Source organism: Xiphophorus hellerii, chromosome 19 (genome assembly GCF_003331165.1).
Source record: "Xiphophorus hellerii strain 12219 chromosome 19, Xiphophorus_hellerii-4.1, whole genome shotgun sequence".
NCBI classification, from domain to species: Eukaryota; Metazoa; Chordata; class Actinopteri; order Cyprinodontiformes; family Poeciliidae; genus Xiphophorus; species Xiphophorus hellerii.
In genome coordinates, this window is record NC_045690.1 from 22,386,813 (window position 1) to 22,406,717 (window position 19,905).

Here is a 19,905-nt window from a genome sequence, read left to right on the forward strand (position 1 = left end):
GGCATCATAATTTCCAACGCTGTCGCGGAGGAGAGGAGGAGGAGGGAGAGGAGGAGGAGGAGGAAGAGGAGAGCGCTGATTCACGGCTTGCAGGAGGAGGCAGAGACGCTTGGACGGGCTCAAGAAGAAGAAGGAGGAGAAGAAGAAGGAGATCCATCTCCCGCCCAGCGTGCAGTCCTAAAATACCGAGCCACTCGCCTCCTGCTCCTCCCTCGTTACTGACAGCCCTGCGACCCACCGGCTCCGTCCTGTTCCGGCCAGGGGAGGATTCTGGGGAGGAAGGGCGCCACGGCAAGGAGAAGACGAAAGGCGATCGCCCTCCCCTTTGGCCCGGTTTGATCCCACACATTCGGCAGTACCGTGGGCAGGCTGGGGGGCGCGAGGGGGTGTGTGAGGTGGGGGATGGGGGGGGAGAGAGGACCTGCACGCTCCCGCTTGTTCATGAGGACGACACGGCAGCCTCGCGGTGGGATTGTGGTGTGCGGATTACTTTAGGACCAGCTCGGCAAAAACAACAACAACAAGAATAAGACTAATAATAACAATAAAGGGGGCGGACGGGAGCTGCTCAGCTGTCTCTACATAAACTCACTCACATACAGATCCAGGTGAGTAACAATCAACACGCAGCCATGCAAAGTGATACATGCATTACATAAAATAATAATAATGAAAAAATTGAAATCTATGTTTTGTAGAATGAGACGTTCTAGATGCACATGTAGAAATGATCACATTAGAGAGGGATGATGATGATGATGATGATGTGAGCTGGATGTGCTCCATCAGCCTGCACGCGCTTCAATCTGACCATCCTGCTGCAGACATGATCCATTACAACCGGCTCGCATGGATTCGTGATATTCTGTCTAAATGGGTGTGACAGTCAAATAACTGCCGTCTCAGAGAAAGCTGGAGTTTTTATTTATTTATTTTATCATCATCATCATTACTATTATTAATTTGTTCTCTGCGCTTCTCCTACACTCTTTGGAGTTGATTGGAGAGAACACACACACACACACACACAGAAAGAGAGAGAGGCCTGCCTGCATCCTATAATAGGCTAAGTTACGGTGCGGACCTATGGGTGCTCCAGCAGGGGATTCCCTCCCACCTTCGTGGAGGCGATGGCATCCGGCCCTCATGATGATTAATCAGCGACAGCTGAGGCTCTCGGTGTGTCTGCTGAGTCCATGTTTACGCGCATCTCAAATAGCCTCCTTAAACGAGACCCACCTCCCAAAATAGGGGAAGGAGGGAAAAGGGATCTGCGCGCAGATCATGCCGCTCGGAGCCATGTAGCAATATACCGAGTGCACAGCGACCTCTGAAACATGAAAATAAATACATAAATTCAAACAGCTAATAGTAGCTGTTTGAAATTACACATTGGTGTAACACTGTGCATGTATTTTATTCGGGTAGATACCGGTGAAAAGTGTGAAAAGAAAATGTAGATGTATGCAGCTTCAGCAGCTAGAAATAAATCTTTTAGATTCCAGAAATGTTTAGAATGTGCTTACGCTACAAATTTAGCTAAATCCTGACTATATATATTTTTAGAAAAAATTTCACTAAATTTATCATTAGAAATAATTACATCTTAATTAGGTTTTTGGCAGAAGTCAGTTATCAGCGGTGGCAGGTTTTAAAATGGGTCAAATGGGCAGTTGCCCAGGGAGGCGTTAGAAGAGGGGTGGAGATGTATATTTCTACTGCTATTGTTCACATGCAGAGTGGGATCAATATGTTCTTTTCTACTTTTAAACTTTAATTAATATAGATGTATATATACTGTATATATACAGTGTATATCATGATTACAGAGGCAGTGAGCGTTGAGTTGCACAGAAGTTCTGTCTCCCATTTGTTGCTACATGCTGCTGGAAAGCTGGCTGAAAGAATGCTACTTTACTTTTCTTACACCTACGCTCTGAATTTACATCCAGTAAGCTCTGAGCTGGTTAGCTAACTCTTCTAGCTGAAATGCGATGGATTGACATCCGGCTTTTAAAAGGTTTGGTGTGAATTTAAAGCTACGGCTCCACCATGATAGCTTTAGCCAAGCATTAGACCTGATTCTAATGCTTGAATTTTGGCTATTTATGAAAGTCTCCTTGCTCTCCTCACTGCCTGCCTGCTGCCGATTGCTAACTTTTTGTCTCTGACACATTCAAAGCTTGCAATTCTGTGTTACAATTCAATCTTACTTTAAACTTTTCCACATTTTTGTCCCCATTTGTTTATCTTTATGTTGAGATTAAATTAAACGCGAGGAGATCCTATTTACTAACGAGGCACCTAGAGTTGCAGTGGATTTTATTTATGGGTGCTTGCATTAAAGAGGACAATGCCACACCTTTCAGGTTAGATTTGGTCATTATTTTAAAACCGTTTTACTTCATCTTGACAATCATGCTCTGCTTTGTGTTGGCCTGTCATTTAAAATCCCAATAAAACTAAAGGCAAACTGTAAATTTTTTTTTTCAAAAGTCAGTGAAAGCATCAACAGTAAATACAGCAAAATGGATAAAAATGATCCAGCTTAGTCATCCAATCAGGCAGTAGGTGGCTCCTGACAATCTGAGTGACTCTGTTAGGATTAACTGGATGAAGTCCGGTTCCGTTTATCCATCCTCACCTTTCACTTTCTCCCTCTGTGCTCCAAAAACACACATTAGATTCTGATTGTGGGTTATAACGATAGCAATAACTGAGAAAGATGTCAAAGGAAATAATTTTATATCTGCAGCTTTCAGCTACGTTCTCACTACGTTTAGTTTGACATTTTCCAGCAAAAAAAAAAAAATCATTAATTGAACTTTGCTATTAAAACAGATGGAGGGGAATCATATTAGAGAGCTGCGTAAAAGTCAGTTTGGTGACTCATTTTAATCCTTCCCTTATCGACTTTGCATCATATTAAGAGGCCGTTTCTTTTCTGTCATAGTCAATAAATACACACTGCATTCCAAGTATGTGTGCAGGTCTGTAATCATAATTAATTACAAATCCAACAAGAATCCAACGTGGCGATATTGTTTCATCGGAGTTGTCTTTGTCTGAATATTGTTACTATTGTGATGCTGAACACATTGCAGTTCCATCAAAAAGCTGCAATACAACCATTGTGTATTTTTTGTTGTTTCTCTTTGACTTTATTGCAGCATCTGCATCACCTAATAAGAGAAGGTTTGGGAAGAAGCAGGCCGGTCAGCGTCGCCGCTACGGCTAAAGCAATGAAAACGCCGTTACCCACTGCCTCTCAGTGCCTTCTGTTTCTCTGGAAATAGTGCTTAAGGAAAACACAATACCTTCATTTTATTCTGACCAATTTCCAGGAAGTAAACAAACATTTTTTTCATGCAAAATTCAACCGTTGCTTTAATTAATAAGTCACACCTCATTCACACAGTTTCTCCCCTGTTGTTTTTGTTTGTGCTCTGCACTGCTGATTCTCTCAGGGATTGTATAGCTGGCTGCAGTCCACAGTGACGGCTCTGCTGATTCAGGAAAATACAAGTTCCTCGTCTCCAGCATGGGCTGCAATTCACTGTCATTCTTTTCTTTCCTCCTCCTTGTGTGTATATTGAAATCTACCATCAAAATCCTTTTCCCCCCACATCATATATATATATACAGTATATAACTTATTCATCTTATAGGGGGGATTTTTGGTACCACTAAAATTGTAAAAAAAAAAAAAAAATTGACATTCCTCTAAAACGATAATATGTGATGGAGTGTTGGAGTATTTTCCAAGGTAACCAATGCTTCAGACCGGTATCTGAACACAGGGATGCAATTTCAAGATACAAAATTGAGTGTAAATCCAGATTTAGGTCAACCAAAGCAAAGAGAAACAAGTGTCAGACTAATAAAAACTGAAATCCTCTACTGATTTCAGGACAGAATGATTGACTGCAATACTTTGCATGTTTCTTAGGTGACTGCTTAAACTGAGACTTCACAGTCAGTCAGCCCCAGGGTTCATGAAGTGTCGTGAAGTTCAGACTGTCCACCAACACTAAATAATCAGGCATAACTGAGGTGATAGTCTTTGCAATAAATCCCAGCTGTTAGAATGTGTATTAAGTTCAGGATGGTCAAGTGTTCATTACTCTCCCCCTGCCACTGGCTTCAGCCGTTAGCATTAAAAGAAGATGCAAGTCTTTACTGTTAAAGGTCTAAGAAGTGCAGTAGATGCTTTGATTGAGCTTTTATGAATTTGGACAACGTCTGAACTGTTCTCGCAAGGCTGCTTTCTATTGGTGTGTTAAGTTTCAGTGTGGTTTTTGATGAGCTTTTGTGTTTCTGTTTGTTGTCACGCTCTCACAATTCTTCATTCAGTAGCACTGCTGAGTGAGTCATTTTCTTCTGACCCGAGTGCTATCCCAGAGATTTCAAACAATCTGCACCACTGGATGCACATACCTGACTCAATTAAACTTTGTTCACAAAATATTGCTTTGAGGTCAAAATATTGTGTGTGAAGATCTTCATTTTCTACCTCACTGGTAACCTCTAGTATTATATTCAAGCCTGAAATCACAATGGAAACAACATAATTTTCATTATTTATGGGCTGAATTTGAGAAATATTCACAGATCTTGAACTTTTTTGCAATCTGTCACATTTGATCAGTTTATCAGGACTAAAATGATAGACCAACACCATGTAGAAGATAAATGGGAAGTTGAATGAAAAGGATTTATACAGTGTTTTCCAGTTGTCTTTCCAGATAAACACCTGAGAAGTGATATCCATATGTATTTAGCCCCTTCTACTTGCCTCCTCCTAAATAAAACCCATATTTTTTCCATTGGCTTCACAAATCAACAAAGTAGTCAATAGAATACACTTGTGTATAAGTTGTTCTCACTATAAGTATAGCTGCTATGTGCTAGATAAAACTGGTGAACAAGCTTTTCCTGAAACTGGAAGCAATAAAAATCAAGATCTGATTGTCTTGGTCTTGGTGCAAAGGGCAAAGATTCACAGATCATTTGGAAGAATGGTTAGTTGTGCCCTCTACAAATCTGCCGTTCACGGAAGAGTAAAATAAACAAAATCCATGAGCTGTCTCCTTTGCAGTTTGCTAAAGGTAGTGTAGGAAACATAGGAAAGATGTAGACGAAGGGTGTCTGGCCAGATGTGACCGATATTAAGATATTCAGCCTACAAGCAAAACTGTTGGTGTCACTCTCAACACACACACCAATAGTGAAACACAATGGTGGCAGCATCATTGACACAACACAGAAGTTGGTCAGAACTGATGGGAAGATGGATGGAGTTAAATACAGGCCAATACTGAAAGAAAACATAAGTCTCAAGCCGTTTAGATAGTTTAAAGGCTTGAGACTTAGGTTTGCCTTACAACTGGACAACAAGCCTAAACATACAGCAAGAGCTGCAATGGAACGGTTGAAATCAAAGCTTTTTCATGTGTTAGTGCCTACGCCAAAATCTAATTAAGAATCTGTGGCAATACTAGAGAATTCCTTCTCACTGGCACTCTCCATTCAATCTCAATTCAGTCAATAAATACACACTGCATTCCAAGTATGTGTGCAGGTCTGTAATCATTATTAATTACAAATCCAACGTGGTGATATTGTTTCATCGTAGTTGTCTTTGTCTGAATATTGTTACTATTGTGATGCTGAACACATTGCATTTCCATCAAAAAGCTGCAATATAACCATTGTGTATTTTCTGTTGTTTCTCTTTGGCAGGTGGAGGGTGGAAAAAAGCACAGCCCAGTGCTGGATCCCAGAGGGACTGTTAGTGTTGCAAGGCCCCTTAAGACGAAGAAGGGTGCATGGAGGGTTCAAGGCCTCTAAAACCAGGGACATCAGCCTGCCTCTGGTTGGGGCTGGTCTCTGTGGCCGTAGCTTTCCTTTGTACAGAGGCCCGGACTACTCCGAGCCCTTTACTCAGCCCCAACAATGCCACCTGCAAGGGCAACTCAAAATGTCAAACAGGGATCATCCTCCCCATCTGGTATCCCGAGGATCCGTCCATGGGAGACAAGATTGCTCGGGTCATAGTCTATTTTGTGGCCATGATCTACATGTTTCTTGGTGTGTCCATCATTGCCGACCGTTTCATGGCAGCCATTGAGGTCATCACCTCCCAAGAAAGAGAAATTGTCATCAAAAGGCCCAATGGCGAAACAACGACAACCACAATTCGGGTGTGGAATGAAACAGTTTCCAACCTTACTCTCATGGCCTTAGGGTCATCTACTCCCGAGATTCTGCTCTCTGTGATTGAAGTTTGTGGACATGAGTTCAAATCTGGTGAACTTGGTCCATCAACAATTGTTGGCAGTGCAGCTTTCAATATGTTTGTCATCATTGGCCTCTGTGTGTCCGTCATTCCCCAAGGTGAAGTGCGCAAGGTCAAACACCTGAGAGTTTTCTTTGTCACAGCAGGCTGGAGTATCTTTGCTTACATCTGGCTCTACATGATCCTGGCTGTTTTTTCTCCTAATGTAGTCCAGGTCTGGGAAGGCCTAGTCACACTATCCTTTTTTCCCATATGCGTTCTCCTCGCCTGGGTAGCAGACAGACGACTGCTCTTCTACAAGTTTATGCATAAGAAATATCGCACTGACAAACACAGGGGTGTCATTATTGAGACAGAAACAGAACGCTCCAAAGGGATTGAGATGGACGGCAAGATGGTCAACTCTCACTTTATGGATGGAAGTGCAACCAGTAATCTGATTGGTTTGATTGAGAGCAAAGAGGTAGATGAGTCCCGTCGGGATATGATTCGTATCTTAAAGGACCTAAAGCAGAAGCACCCGGAGAAAGATCTTGATCAGCTGGTTGAGATGGCTAATTACTATGCTCTCTCACATCAGCAAAAGAGCCGTGCCTTCTATCGTATCCAGGCCACTCGAATGATGACAGGTGCTGGGAATATCTTGAAGAAACATGTAGCAGAACAAGCAAAGAAGAGTGCCAGTGTGCAAGAGGTGCACGTGGAGGAACCCGAAGAGTATGTGTCTCGGATAGCATTTGAGCCTGCTGCCTACCAGTGCCTTGAGAACTGCGGTGCTGCCATCCTGACTATCACCAGAAAGGGTGGTGACGTCAACAAGACGATCTACCTGGATTATAAAACAGAAGACGGCTCGGCTAATGCTGGAGCAGACTACGAGTTCACAGAGGGCACAGTGGTGTTCAAACCAGGGGAGATAATCAAAGAAATAAGCATTGGCATCATAGACGATGACATCTTTGAAGAGGACGAGCACTTCTTTGTGCGTCTCAATAATCTTCGGGTCTTGGAAACTGAAGACGAGGTGTTGTCTGCCAACAGCCTCCCATACCCAAAGGCCATCCTAGGATTTCCCACTGTGGCTACGGTGACTATTCTGGATGACGATCATTCAGGCATTTTCACTTTTGAGAGTAGCTCAGTTCACGTCAGTGAAAGCATCGGCATTATGGAAGTGAAAGTGCTGAGGACTTCTGGAGCAAGGGGAACTGTCATTGTGCCTTATCGCACAGTGGAGGGACTTGCCAAAGGCGGAGGGGAGGACTTTGAAGACACCTATGGAGAACTTGAGTACAAAAACGACGAGACCTGGTAAGAAGAATCCTCTTCTTTTTGTAGCAGTTTTCTATGAAGTTTTATTGGCTCATGTTCATTGGTTAGTGGCTGATTAAGGCTTCTTGATCCGTAATATTCAAGAAGCCTTGATTATTAGGCTTCTTGATTGAACACATTGTATTAAATGGACACATAATTAAATAATATAACTTAAGAATTATTTCTTCGACAATTTTAATTTCCATTTTATATTGCATTTAAACATGCATAAGCTTTACTGTCTATGATGTAAGCTTTAGTGCTCTTTAGCAGTCTGCTGGAAACTGCATTTTGTTTTGAGCCAAAGGCTCAGCTCATTCTTTGACATACAATAATACAAATGTTACCTATTTATGTGGCATTTCCACTGACCACTTTGTGAACTTTGACTCCCTGTTTTTCTCTCGCTAGTTAGACAGCAAACACACTCATCTGACGCTTGTTTTTTTCTGTGTGGAGAGTTTTCCTCTCATCAGACAGTTTCTGCAGCAGCCGTCTGTTTTTTGTGTGCTGGAGATTCCACGCAAGCGTAGAAACAGGAAGTCCTGAAGCAACCCTCTCTTTACCCTTCAACTCCCTGCTGCTTTGTTTTCTCCATCCCCGGAGTTTTGCACGTTTCCCTTTTTCCCTGTGTTCTCTTCATGCCTTGTCAACTTCCTCTGACAAAAAAAAAAAGAAAAAAAAAAGCAGAGCGGATAGATAGAAGCCTAGTTAAAAGAGATTCACTTCTAAGGTCAAAGGTCTGGCTTTGATTTATATAATCAGTGTGTGACAGTGTTTTGCGTTTGATGGTGGATGGTGTTGAAATGAATTATGACACGTGAAGGTTTAATTTCTTCTGAGCGGAGCCATCAATAAAAATCCTGTGATTGGTAATGATGTCTTATGTAAAGTGGGTGTGTCATGTGGTCTTGTCAGCTGTACCATCTGTCTATGATACTGGACTACAACAAACATAGTCATGCAACATTTGGTAGTGTTAAAATGAACGTAGCAAACTGTGCTGTAGCATAGAGAGCGTTTGTCGATTGGACAACGTTTCAGCACATGTTTGTGAGACATTACGATTCTGGCGTCTCTGGAATGCAGCTTCACAAGCACTCGTGTTGTACATGTTGACCTACAGCCACTTAACCACAGAGACAAGTGTCTGCTGTTCCCCGATTCTCTACCAAATGGACCTAACTGGCAGAGACTGGGCTGCAGTGTGAGGGCTGAGACAGCCCCGGAGAACAATGGCAGGGGGATGAGTGTTGGGTGATCAGCATGCTCCAAGGACCTGCTGAGCACTTTGGATTTTACTTGATTTATGTGAGAGAGGCTTTTGGAAGGCTGCTGAGGGAATACAAGGAGGAGATGTGGTGATGTAGTTGTGAGGATGATGGTTTATTGATCTGCTTGCTGTTATTGCATATCGTGCTGAATGTTAGAGTCTCACATAGTGCCGCACTTCTCTACCAAGGGGATGTAAAGCCAAGAAAAAAAAGGCATGCTGTAATTGGTTAACTGAGAGATCTTGAACATAATCAGACTGCATAATAATTTGCTGAATATTTAGTGGGGAAAGAATGACAAAATTACAGAGCGCTATTGAGGAACACTTGTCTTTCCTTAGAAAAACGGTGTAGTTAATAACTAATGTGTTCAGTGGCAGGGCTACTTATTAGCAAAGAAAACGATAACATCCCTCTCTGGATTCGGCTGCTGTGCATCAGAATGAATCAGTTCGTATCAATTTTGACACCAATGAGAATGTCTAAAAAGTTCTTTTGCATAAATATTGACTGTTAGAAATTAATTATTTTTGAAAACCATGTTACACATTACATATAAAATCTATTTAAGTTGTGAGCAGTCAAATAAAACCTTTATTTCTAATAACACAATGTTCCTATGAATTATACGAATTAATTTTTTGCATACCACTTGATGAAGCCATGCTAGCTGTTTTCCCAGTTTTCAGGCTCGGATGTACTGCTGCTGTCGTCCTTTTATGACCCAGTTCTGGCGTGAACATCACCATTATTCCTGTCTTACTTCTACTTCCTTCAGCAGCTTCCACTCACCACAGTTCTACTTTTAAATAGTAGGTGTCCCTATAAATAAAATCAGCCTGTTGTATTGATTCAACAGAAGCTGCAACAATGCAGAGGTTAATCCAGTAAAAAATATCAAACAAATCGACTGAAGACAATTCAGCTAATTAGCTTGAATAGCTTGAGTAAATAGAAACTGAAGATTTCAAATGATGATGTCATTTATTAAGAGCAAAAGCTATCCAAATCACAAATTATCTCTGATTAATCAATATATTGGGGTTGAGATTCAATAGCCCGATTACTATATTACCAGAAAAATCAAGGAATGACCAAAAAAACCCAATCTGACAAAGTGAGGCTAAAAGAAGTCAAAAAGCAACACATTGACCTCCAACCTAAAGAATTGTCATAACAGATAAAAACAGTCATTGACATGGTTCAGTCTGCAAAGAAATACAAGGCCTAATAACCAAAGTTATTATGGAGACAGTATTCTTAAACCAGGAACTATTATAAAAAAATCATTATGATATTAAGCAAAAAATATACAAAACTATTGAATGAAATAGCTACTATAAAACAATGTGATGCAATATAAATCAAAATATGGTGGAACTAATTCAGTTTAATTCTCAATATAATGAAACTGTCTCGCTCCAATCCACGTAGGAGACCGGATCTGGGTTTGAGCTCCCAACACTTCCAACACTCTTAAATTGTAAAAACAAAAAGAGAGAATGATCTATTTGTTTTGTCAAAAAAACGCTGCCAAAGAGTATGACTTTATCCACAATCATACCAAAGGTTTGACAGGAACATTTCCAACATATTCATTTTCTCAGGGAAAAGGAATATTTCTAAAATTCACAGAAGACAAAATTACGTTGGTTCTTCTGCAACCTAAAAACTTCTCCTTGGAGTCATTTTTCTCTCTCTGTGGGACAAAAAGATTGTTACAAAACGTGTTTGCCTCCGCTGCCCTACATTCATATTTAACCAGGGAAATGTTATATTTTCTCTTGCCAGAAGGAGTTCCTCTGTTACAAGGTGAAAACAGTTCTTGGTGTGAAGCCATCGTAGTGAGTAGATGAAGGCAGAGCTGTGTGTGAGAAGGGGCTGAGTGTTTAATGCCCTTCAGCACAATTAGATCACACAATTCTCTCTTCCTGGTTCCCTTTAGCACCTCATTTTGCTGGTTATTTTGCTATCGACCACATATAAGACTGCAAAATGGTTGTGTGCATTTGTATGCAGTTTATGTAAATGTCTGCTTTCAGTAGTTTATTTAATTGTTGCTTTTGTGTTTTCGGTGATTGGATCTTTGTGTAAGCTGGTATTTTATTCCTCCATGTTTTATACTCATATCGTCTCATAAGACGGCCCATGTATACGCAAGATGATACCACACAATCATATTCAATAAATCACAATATTATTGAAAACTTCATTTACCTCATTAACATTAAAGATGAATGACACACAGAATGATGTTTTCGAGCATTTATTTTTGTTAACTGTGATGAGTTTCCACTTACAGCTAATGAAAAATATGACATTTAGGAATAACATATTACATCAGACCACAAAAAAAAACATTTTTTTAACACAGAAATGTGGGTTTAATGAAAAGAATGTCTGTTACGGGAACCAAATATTATTTTCAAAAGGTACTTTTAATCTGTGAATCTCATTAGAACACATTTTAATTAATTAGATATGACTGAAGGCACATATTTGCATCCATTCAGTTGGTGTGCTAAAATTTTAGTAGAAAAATTTTAGTAGAAAATACAGCTGCATTATTACGATTTTGCACAGAGTATGTATTGCTTTATCGAATTTGGATTAAAGCTTTATGCTAGTGGTGCTCCAACTGTGTTACAGCAGACCGGACAGCCCTGCAGAGGACAGTGAGGGGAGCTGAAAAGGCCAATGGGTTGGCCCTCACTTCCTCCACTAGAAACTGTAAAAAAAAACCTGAAAAGCTGTTAAAATGATTGACCTTTGGTCATTGCAGTTATTTTCTCCTGTCTGTTGTCGTTTTTTAAACAAATTAATCCTCGTTATAGTTTGCCATGGTGGTTGTTTTTCTTCCTGCTTGCGTATATCAGGACACAGAACAGTGACGTTTGTCGAGTATCAGTGACGTTCAGGTCAGATCAATGCGACCTGGATGTTAGGTCACATTTGAATCGGATACGTATTGGATATCCAAAGTGGCCTGGATCGCATTCGAAAACAATCCGCCCTGTGTTGTTCAGACTGTCATGAAACAATCAGAATTACGAGGTCAAATTGCGATTAAAAAAAAAGAAAATCGGAATTGGGTCACTTCAGGCTGCAGTGTGAACGCAGCCTTAGCCTGGTGGAACTGCACGGATGTTGAACTACAACACTCCTGAAACGGATATAAATGGCATCATGAAGCAGCGTTGTTGTGACGACATGCTGAAGGTGGAGTGTCCAAAAACGTAGCAGCGTCTTAAAGAGACAGAGGCCAATTTCACAGTGTCAAACACGGCTACTATGGACAGTGAATTTTCTTATGTGTATATGTTTTCCATATACGCAGCAGTAGTGACTTGGCTGTGCTGTATAATGACGCTATGTCCTGGAAAATACACAATATAAAATAACACCTTTAATGATTTCTCACTGGGCTGTACCCCTGTTTGGTATGAAAACAATAAAATGACAACAAATTAAAATTCCTGTTAGTGGTTTCGCCGCTAAGTCCACATAAAGAAAGATAATGATAATTAAATGCCTCTCCTCCCTTTAGTGGCTCATAGAAGCAGGATTAAGTGTTGCTAATGGGAACGGTGCCTCCCTCGCCATACATTCTCAAAGGATTCATATTCTCCTACAGGTGAGACGGCGTGCAGTCCAGAGATAGCTTTGTTAATAAAATAAAGTTAATTTTTTTGGGAGGGCTGGGGTTGGGGCAGTGGGGGGTGGAGGGGTGTTTAGTTTCTGTGATGACTCCGATTAACATTTAGGCCTCCTGAGAAAACTATCTCCAGGCTGGGAGCTGCCTGTGTAAAGCTGCAGAGAATATTAAAGTAAGAAAGGTAGCCAGGTTTGGGTCTCCTTATTGAGCCGGTGAAGATAACACAGCTGAGAAGCTCCATCCCTGGAGAGGCCGATGTTTAACTAAGTGCTGATGGATTCATAAACAAATGAGTGGTGCGCGGCAGACGGACCAGAATCACCCGGAGTATTCGTGGTCGTGGTTGTAAGGGGGAATGAATCTTCCCGTGCATTCACATGCAACCTTTAAGGATTTATAATTGCGGCGATGATAAAACGCGCGATTTTTTGACCTTTTGTAGGCGCCGAAGTCTTTTCCTGAAATGTTTCCTTCGGTATTTCTGGAATGTGTAAGGCGCTACCCCCTCCTGACATCATGACTGACAGGACACATGTTTACTCTGATCCTCGTCCTGCTGAGCGAGGCAGCTTTCCCCCCAGCCAGCATTTTCCATATCTCCCAGAATGGACCCACGGGGCTTACCTTACCCGCCTGCAGCCGGTCCCCTGACACCGCCTGGATCGTCTTCAGCTCAGCTTATCATATTCACGGCTGCTGCTTTCTTTTGTTTCATTAAGGCTAGCCTTATAATCTCTGGAATGATGTCTTCTGTTTTTGGTCGTCGTGTTTTTCTGCAATTTGTTGGAATTGTTTCAGTAGTATTATTCAATTTTCTTCATCATAGTTTGAATGTAGTTTAAATATAACTGATTTCTAGTATTTTCAGTAAGAATATTCAGAATTACGTACAAATCCATTTGGTGGTTTTTGAATTTTGGTTTCTGCAAATCTTTGTTGCACTGATTCCAGTTTCTCTTTAAGAACTGTAATAGAAAAAATGATACAGAAACTGCGTTTAAGTTTTGTTTTTCTGCATTCTGTATTTTCTTTTTTTGCAGTCTTTAGATTTGAAGAGAACAACACTTTACATCAGTCCACTCAATGTCGCACAATTTCTGCTAAAGTCAGTCAATAGCTGTGTTTCCATTGACCATGTAGTTACGCAATTTGAAATTACGAGAATAAATTCACTTACTGGAAACATCGCAACTTTAAAAAAACCAAAATTTTTTGATAAAACGTTTTTGTGCTAAGATGAGGTGGTTTTTCAAAATTGGTGTAGTTTGCAAAACTGCAATGGAAACACTTTTTTCATGTCACATGAGTCACATGATCAACAACTGGATGTTAGTGCTGGTGGAAAAGATGAAAACGACGACAGGAAGTAGTTCAAGAATGAACTACTTTTTTTAATGACTGACTGCGTGAACATCTGATTTTGATTACATTTCTTAGCTAACTGGAACACCTCAATTGCAAAATTGCGGGGGGTTTTTTATATACATGTGTATATACACATGTATATTAATACGAGTTTATAATGGAAACACAGCTAATGTGACTTTTGGTAATGTCGTTTTTTTTTCAGTAGTTTTTGCCGTACCTCATGCCAATATTTCGGCTTCACAGAGGCTTCGTCTAACTCTTACCGAAGATTTTCTTGGATTATGCCAGAGACTGCACTTTTCTGGCTGTTATTTAATAGTTTTTTTTTGAAGTTAGCTTCTATGTCAGTAAACAATGAGCCAGCGGTCATAATCTTCTGTCTGACTGGCATCCAAAATCATGGATTTGATGTTTGGTAATGATTCATAAAGTAAGGGAAGATATATCCTGAGTTGATTAATGCTGTGGTTGATCTTCATAAAAAAAAGATAACCTAAGAAAATACAAATTAAAAACAAAAAAACCCCCTGCTTTTAAACATTTATTTAACTATGGGAAAAAGTTACACAAACCAAACTAAATTGGTTTGTAACAATCTAATTTTGTTTTTACGTTGCTCATCAACTTTGATCGATTTGAATTTATCTTAAAACTCCTTTATATAAAAAAGTTTTGTTAGTCACAACCAGGCTGGATTCCTGCCTGACTGGTACAGCTTATATGTACAAATTACTGTGACGGATCCTCCTCACCTGTAAGAACTGAAATCCAGCTAAAAGTGTTTTGTCAGACCTTCATTCACGCCCTACAAAAACCCTTCGATGTGGCTGAATTAAGAAATTCAGTCACAAATTTAACAGTGGGTTAAATTTCCTCCACATTGATTTGAAGAACTCACTGGCGGCTATCACAGAAAACAACAAGTTATCAGGTTTACAAGAATAAGACAGGGTTGGTTCACACAGCTTTTCCCCCATATTAATTAAATTATTTGTCTATTGCCTTTTATTTATTTTTATTTCTTTCAGAATTTGTTTGATGATCTGAAACATGAAAAGAAAAAAAACCTCTAAGAGAGAAAACTACTATAATAAAAACGCTGATTTTTCTACAAAAATAAATAAACAAATAAATAAATGGCCGCACTGGAATAAGCCCGGCTCAGAGTGAATGTTGTGATCGTCCCGGGCCTGAAACCCGAGCACGGCGCGGTATCAGATATGGTTCTTGAATTAGTGTCTGCCAGTTTGTGAGTACACAGTGCAGGCATTCTGATGCTGCCTTCAATCATGTTCCAGCTTTATGCCAGGAGATTTCTATTTATTTATTTTTTTTTCAACTTTCTTTATTGAATTTTACAATAAAGACATACATCGAGCATTAGTACAATGAAAACACAGTAGTTATAGATAGAGAGAAGAGGAAGTTCAAGCTGATTTCTCCCAGAACCCAACCCACCCAGTCCAGGTCTAAGCACGAGACCAACAGCCAGCAGAGATCCAATCCCTGCAACAGCTTCTAGCAACACAACATACACACACACACATCCACACATACACTTTCCAAAGGAGGCAGATAAAGAAAAAATAATAATACTAAGATACTGATACTAAGAGATTTCTATTTTTAAGTCGCTGATATCTGTAGGTTGTCCATAACCTTTGGGATACTTCATGAGACACCAAAGACAAATTAAGATTAATGATGACGAACAACAAAGCGGCTCAGTTATCGATGCGATCGGTGTGTAACAGCCATCTTGCAATGCATTGCATTAAATGAAGAAGAGCAGACTATCACAGAACCTTACAACTAAAAGCTATTTTTGAGAGTAATGTAAGTCAAAGTACCCAACAAAAGACTTACACACACACACTACAGGAAAGTATCTGTAGTGTCAGTACATACTCTGAGAGAACAAGAAAAATTCAGTCCAGATTCCAGCTGGTGACCTGCCACCTCTGAGGAATCGGCGCAACCAACAATAACTGCCGGAATATCAAACCTACAGGACCAACGGGGTCTCAAGGTTGCCCCTGGCGATATTAGATTTGAAACAACAGTAAATCTGTCCTTAATAACCTGCTTTATGTAGCCGTAAAAAGTGTTGCCAACAAAGAAGGGAAGGAGAGGCATATATTTAGTGGCTTCTTTAGATTTTGTGGTGTGTTGTGATTGCCCCTGGAGTGTTGATGACTTAAAGGTAATCTTTGGAGCGTCTTCCCCCAGTCGCATATTCGCAAATGTTTCCGTGGAACTTCACTCCAAAATATTTGCGGATTTTTTTTCATTTAGCATACATAAAATAATTTTGGAAGGAAAATATGGCTTAGGAAGATGAAAAAGTGAGGACAAGTGCTACTTGACATGCTATTGGCTGGTGTTTTCAAAGCAGCCAATCCAGCAGCCCTATTAATTTTCCTGGGCACTGATTGGCTGTAAGCCGAAGAGCGAAGACAGGGAACACTGTGGTAGTGCTAAGACAGTTTCCACTGTGCAAATGAATACATATTGAGATCTATTTGGTGTTTGTGCTATTAAAATAAGCAGTTATGAACGTTTTTAGAGGTGGTATCAAGAATTCAGAGTTTTTAATTGTTCCCAAAACCCGAAACCACAGAAGTTTAACTCTAATACTTGAAATATACCCGTAGAGACTTTCTTGAAGAGAACTATTTCCAATTTACAATGTTTCTTTGGTTTTTTTTTGTGCCAATACCTTTTTTTCTTTAGGAAATACAATTCATAGTTAGCTTTCCCATTAAACAGGATTTATATAATTTTTTCTTTTTTGTGTGTGTATAGGTGACTTCACATTTTGGGGTTTTAATATTTTAAAACAAAATGATTTGGAGCTGACATCTAAACTGTTTTTAGCATCTTACATTAGCATTACTAGCTTCTTTATTCTGGTGTATTTTAAGGGGAAAAAGTAAGTGTTTGTCTAGTACGTTGGTCTTCAAAAAACTAAAGCTAATTAGAAGTAAGTGAAGTGTAAACAGTAATGTTGTAAACATCAGTATGCCCAACAACACATGGACCACCTGTATCCAAACTTTGGCTTTGTGGGCCAAAGAAAAAAAGTATTGATTATCATCTTTATATTCTAAACTTAAAAAAAAGTTCAGTTTTTTGTTTGCTTGTAGTAAATGGAAAAAAAAAGATTCCTGATGCCTGTAGGGTCATTAATGGATAAAATGTATGGTTTCATTTTACCCATTAACTTTCAGAAGCTCGCAAAACTTCATCGATGTAAACACCCCCGCCCCACAATTTTGCAATTGCTGTGTTTCCATTTAATAAGAAGCGCAATTTAAAATCACACATGAATTAGTTCATTTACGTGACATCATGGGAAAACACGCCACGCCATCATCCTCAAACTGCTTCCTGTCGTCTTCCCTGTGGTTTGCGCCAGTGGCGGCGTCCGGTTGTTGATCATGTGATTGGTGTGATGTGAAAAAAGCGTTTGCGTTGCAAAATAAACCAATTTCGATATGACAAAAAAAAAAAAGAAAAACACCTCATCCTAAAGGAAGGACTTTTTTTTTTTTTTTTAAATCAAAAATAATTTTTTTTAATTGCCGTGTTTCCATTGAGCAAATGTATTTTCAAAATGTCAAATTGGTCAAGGAAAGCAGCTGGAGCAGCTGTAGTGTTCGTCGTCTCAGCTTTGTACTGCAGTTGATCATGTTTCCATCCATGTCAGGAGACATATAAATAAAACATTTGCTCTTGAGAAATGGACAGAGTCTGGTCGCGGTCAATATGGGTCACCGTTCCCATTTCGTCCGCCTCTCGCCGCGGCGGCGGTCCGTGCAGCCCTTCCTGCCCGCGCAACTAATTCTGGCATCTGCATACGTTGATAAAGGTCAGTCCTTCCTGCATGCACAGTGCAGCGGCTTTAAAAGCAGAAATCAATACAGCTCACAATGAACGGAGCCACGAATCCAAAATGCTGCAGGAGGCGGGAGCGGCGCCGCACTTCCCTGCCCTTGTCTTTTTCATCTTCCACAGACAAAAACGTTGAAAGCATATGAAAGCGCAAGATGTTTTTGTAAATTTTTTAAAGCAGTCAGCTGATTTGAATGTGAGAATTTTGCTGCCGGCACCGGATGTCTGGCCAGTGTACAAGTGAACAACTCTGAAGGCAGATGGAAGCAGTAAAGCTGAAGGAATGAATTCAAATCAGGGTTGTTGTTTTTTTCCCATCACTGAAGTCTGAAAACCTCCATTCCTCCCCAACACATCCTGCCTATTCTTGCAATAATCTGCATATAAATATTATCTTTAATTAGATGGTATATTGTATTTTCTGGACTATTTACAGTGCAAATACACATTTTAAATATTTGATACAGTGTTTAATTCTTCATTTGACATCTGTAGGCGATTTTTTATTGTGATTATCAGATATAATGCGACATTTTTATGCAGCAGCAATTTCTGTTTTCTAGTTCTTACAAAGTGTTTTCACTTCTTTGTTTTAGATTTCCTCAAAACGACAGTTTTTTTCACGGCATTTATGTTATAGTTGGTTTGTACTTAAGCATAGCAGGGGTATGGTAGGTAGGAAAAGAGAAAGAAAAAAGAAGCAAAAAAAATAATAATTTGAGATTAATCTCAGAAATTTTCTAGAAATATTTTGGGAAATTTCTGAGTTTCAAAAGTTGAACAATTTTGATTTTGGAAAGTCAGAAATTTCCTTGTTTCTTCTGAGATGAATCTCAAAGTCTTTGGCAGAAATTTACTCCTCCTTTTCTTCTATCTACATGCTGTTGCAATACTTTGACTTGACGACTCCAAAGAAATTATGTTTTCTTCAACAATTTTACCAACATTTTTAAATTTACAGGATGTAATTAATCTGCAGTATAAGGAATGTTTTCTCCTTGCGGCTCCGTCGTGAGCATCGCTCTGGTCTCTGTTGTTCTGGTGCATGAAGTCATGAGTGCTGTTGTCAGAAAATGTAAGAAAACTTCTGCAGTTGCCTAGAATCTATTTTTGGAGTTCTTTATACTTCTTCTGAGAACAAACTTCCTTGGACATCTCCAAGGAAGATGTTAGTTTTCCCTCACAGTCTGTTTGACCGTCGGCGGATGTACTCCAGATAGTTTCAGAAATGGCCTCGTTCCAGGCCTGAGTACTGAGTCTTTGTTGAATTATTTCACAATATCACACCATATTTCTTTCTAAAATGCCCGGAAAAACCTCATATGGATGTTCTCATTGACATCTAGGACTTCATTTTCTGAATGCTGCTGTGTTTAAAAACCAGACTAATATTTAGCAGAGGCAACAATAAAGAAATCCTTCCTTTTATGTAAGATTCTTTTAGCTTGAAGTGCAAAGATTCACTGGGCCACATAGCTTCTATTTTTGACAAAAGGGGATTTTGAGGTCAGAAAAAACAAAAAGAGTCTTTATGATTTGCTTAGATGGAAATCCAAAAGGTTGGGGTGAGGGGGGAGCAGTGATCTGAAGGTTTGTGTCTTGCTTTGATTAGGACTGTAGACTCATCCTCTCTGCAGCCCTCCATCCCTGCAGCAGCGGGGCTCGTTCTCTGCTCCCTGAACAGATATTTGCTGTGATCTCACTCCAGTTTTCCTGTGTGGACGTTCCACACGTCCCACAGCGGCCCCTCTTCCCCTCCTCTCCTGTTGGAGCGCGCCGGGGCCGGGGCCGGGGCCGGTATGCTTTGCCTGCAGCTCGGGGGACCTCCTTTAGGGAGGAACTTATTTTTCCAATAATATTCTCTGGGTGCTGCAGTAGAAAATGCGCCAGAATGCATCAGTAGTTTCCTCACTTTATTCCCCCTTCACACACACACAAACACACACCCCAACACACGCCATCCTGTCCCTCCACTCTCAACTGCCTGGAAGTGCAGAAGCAGGCGTGACCTCGGCATCAGCTGTTTGAAGGGAAATATGGCTGATCCGTGGTTTAAGTTGAAACGAAGGCGTTTCTGCAGCACCAGCAGGACTTCTGGAAGG

General features: G+C 40.1%; 1 protein-coding gene across 4 annotated transcripts in view; it reads left to right on the plus strand.

Annotated features, from left to right (window-relative positions):
• Nucleotides 1–393: 393 nt before the first annotated feature.
• slc8a3 (solute carrier family 8 member 3) overlaps nucleotides 394–19,905 on the plus strand; it is a 124,062-nt gene continuing 104,550 nt past the window's right edge. For 2 of the 4 annotated variants that reach the window (XM_032547084.1, XM_032547085.1), the window contains exons 1-2: nucleotides 394–608; nucleotides 5,743–7,609. In XM_032547084.1, the coding sequence (XP_032402975.1) occupies nucleotides 5,829–7,609 (1,781 nt within the window). In that variant the 5' untranslated portion in view covers nucleotides 394–608; nucleotides 5,743–5,828. Of the gene's footprint in view, nucleotides 609–5,742; nucleotides 7,610–19,905 lie in introns of those variants that run through there. The other 2 variants (XM_032547087.1, XM_032547088.1) reach the window with 1 other exon arrangement.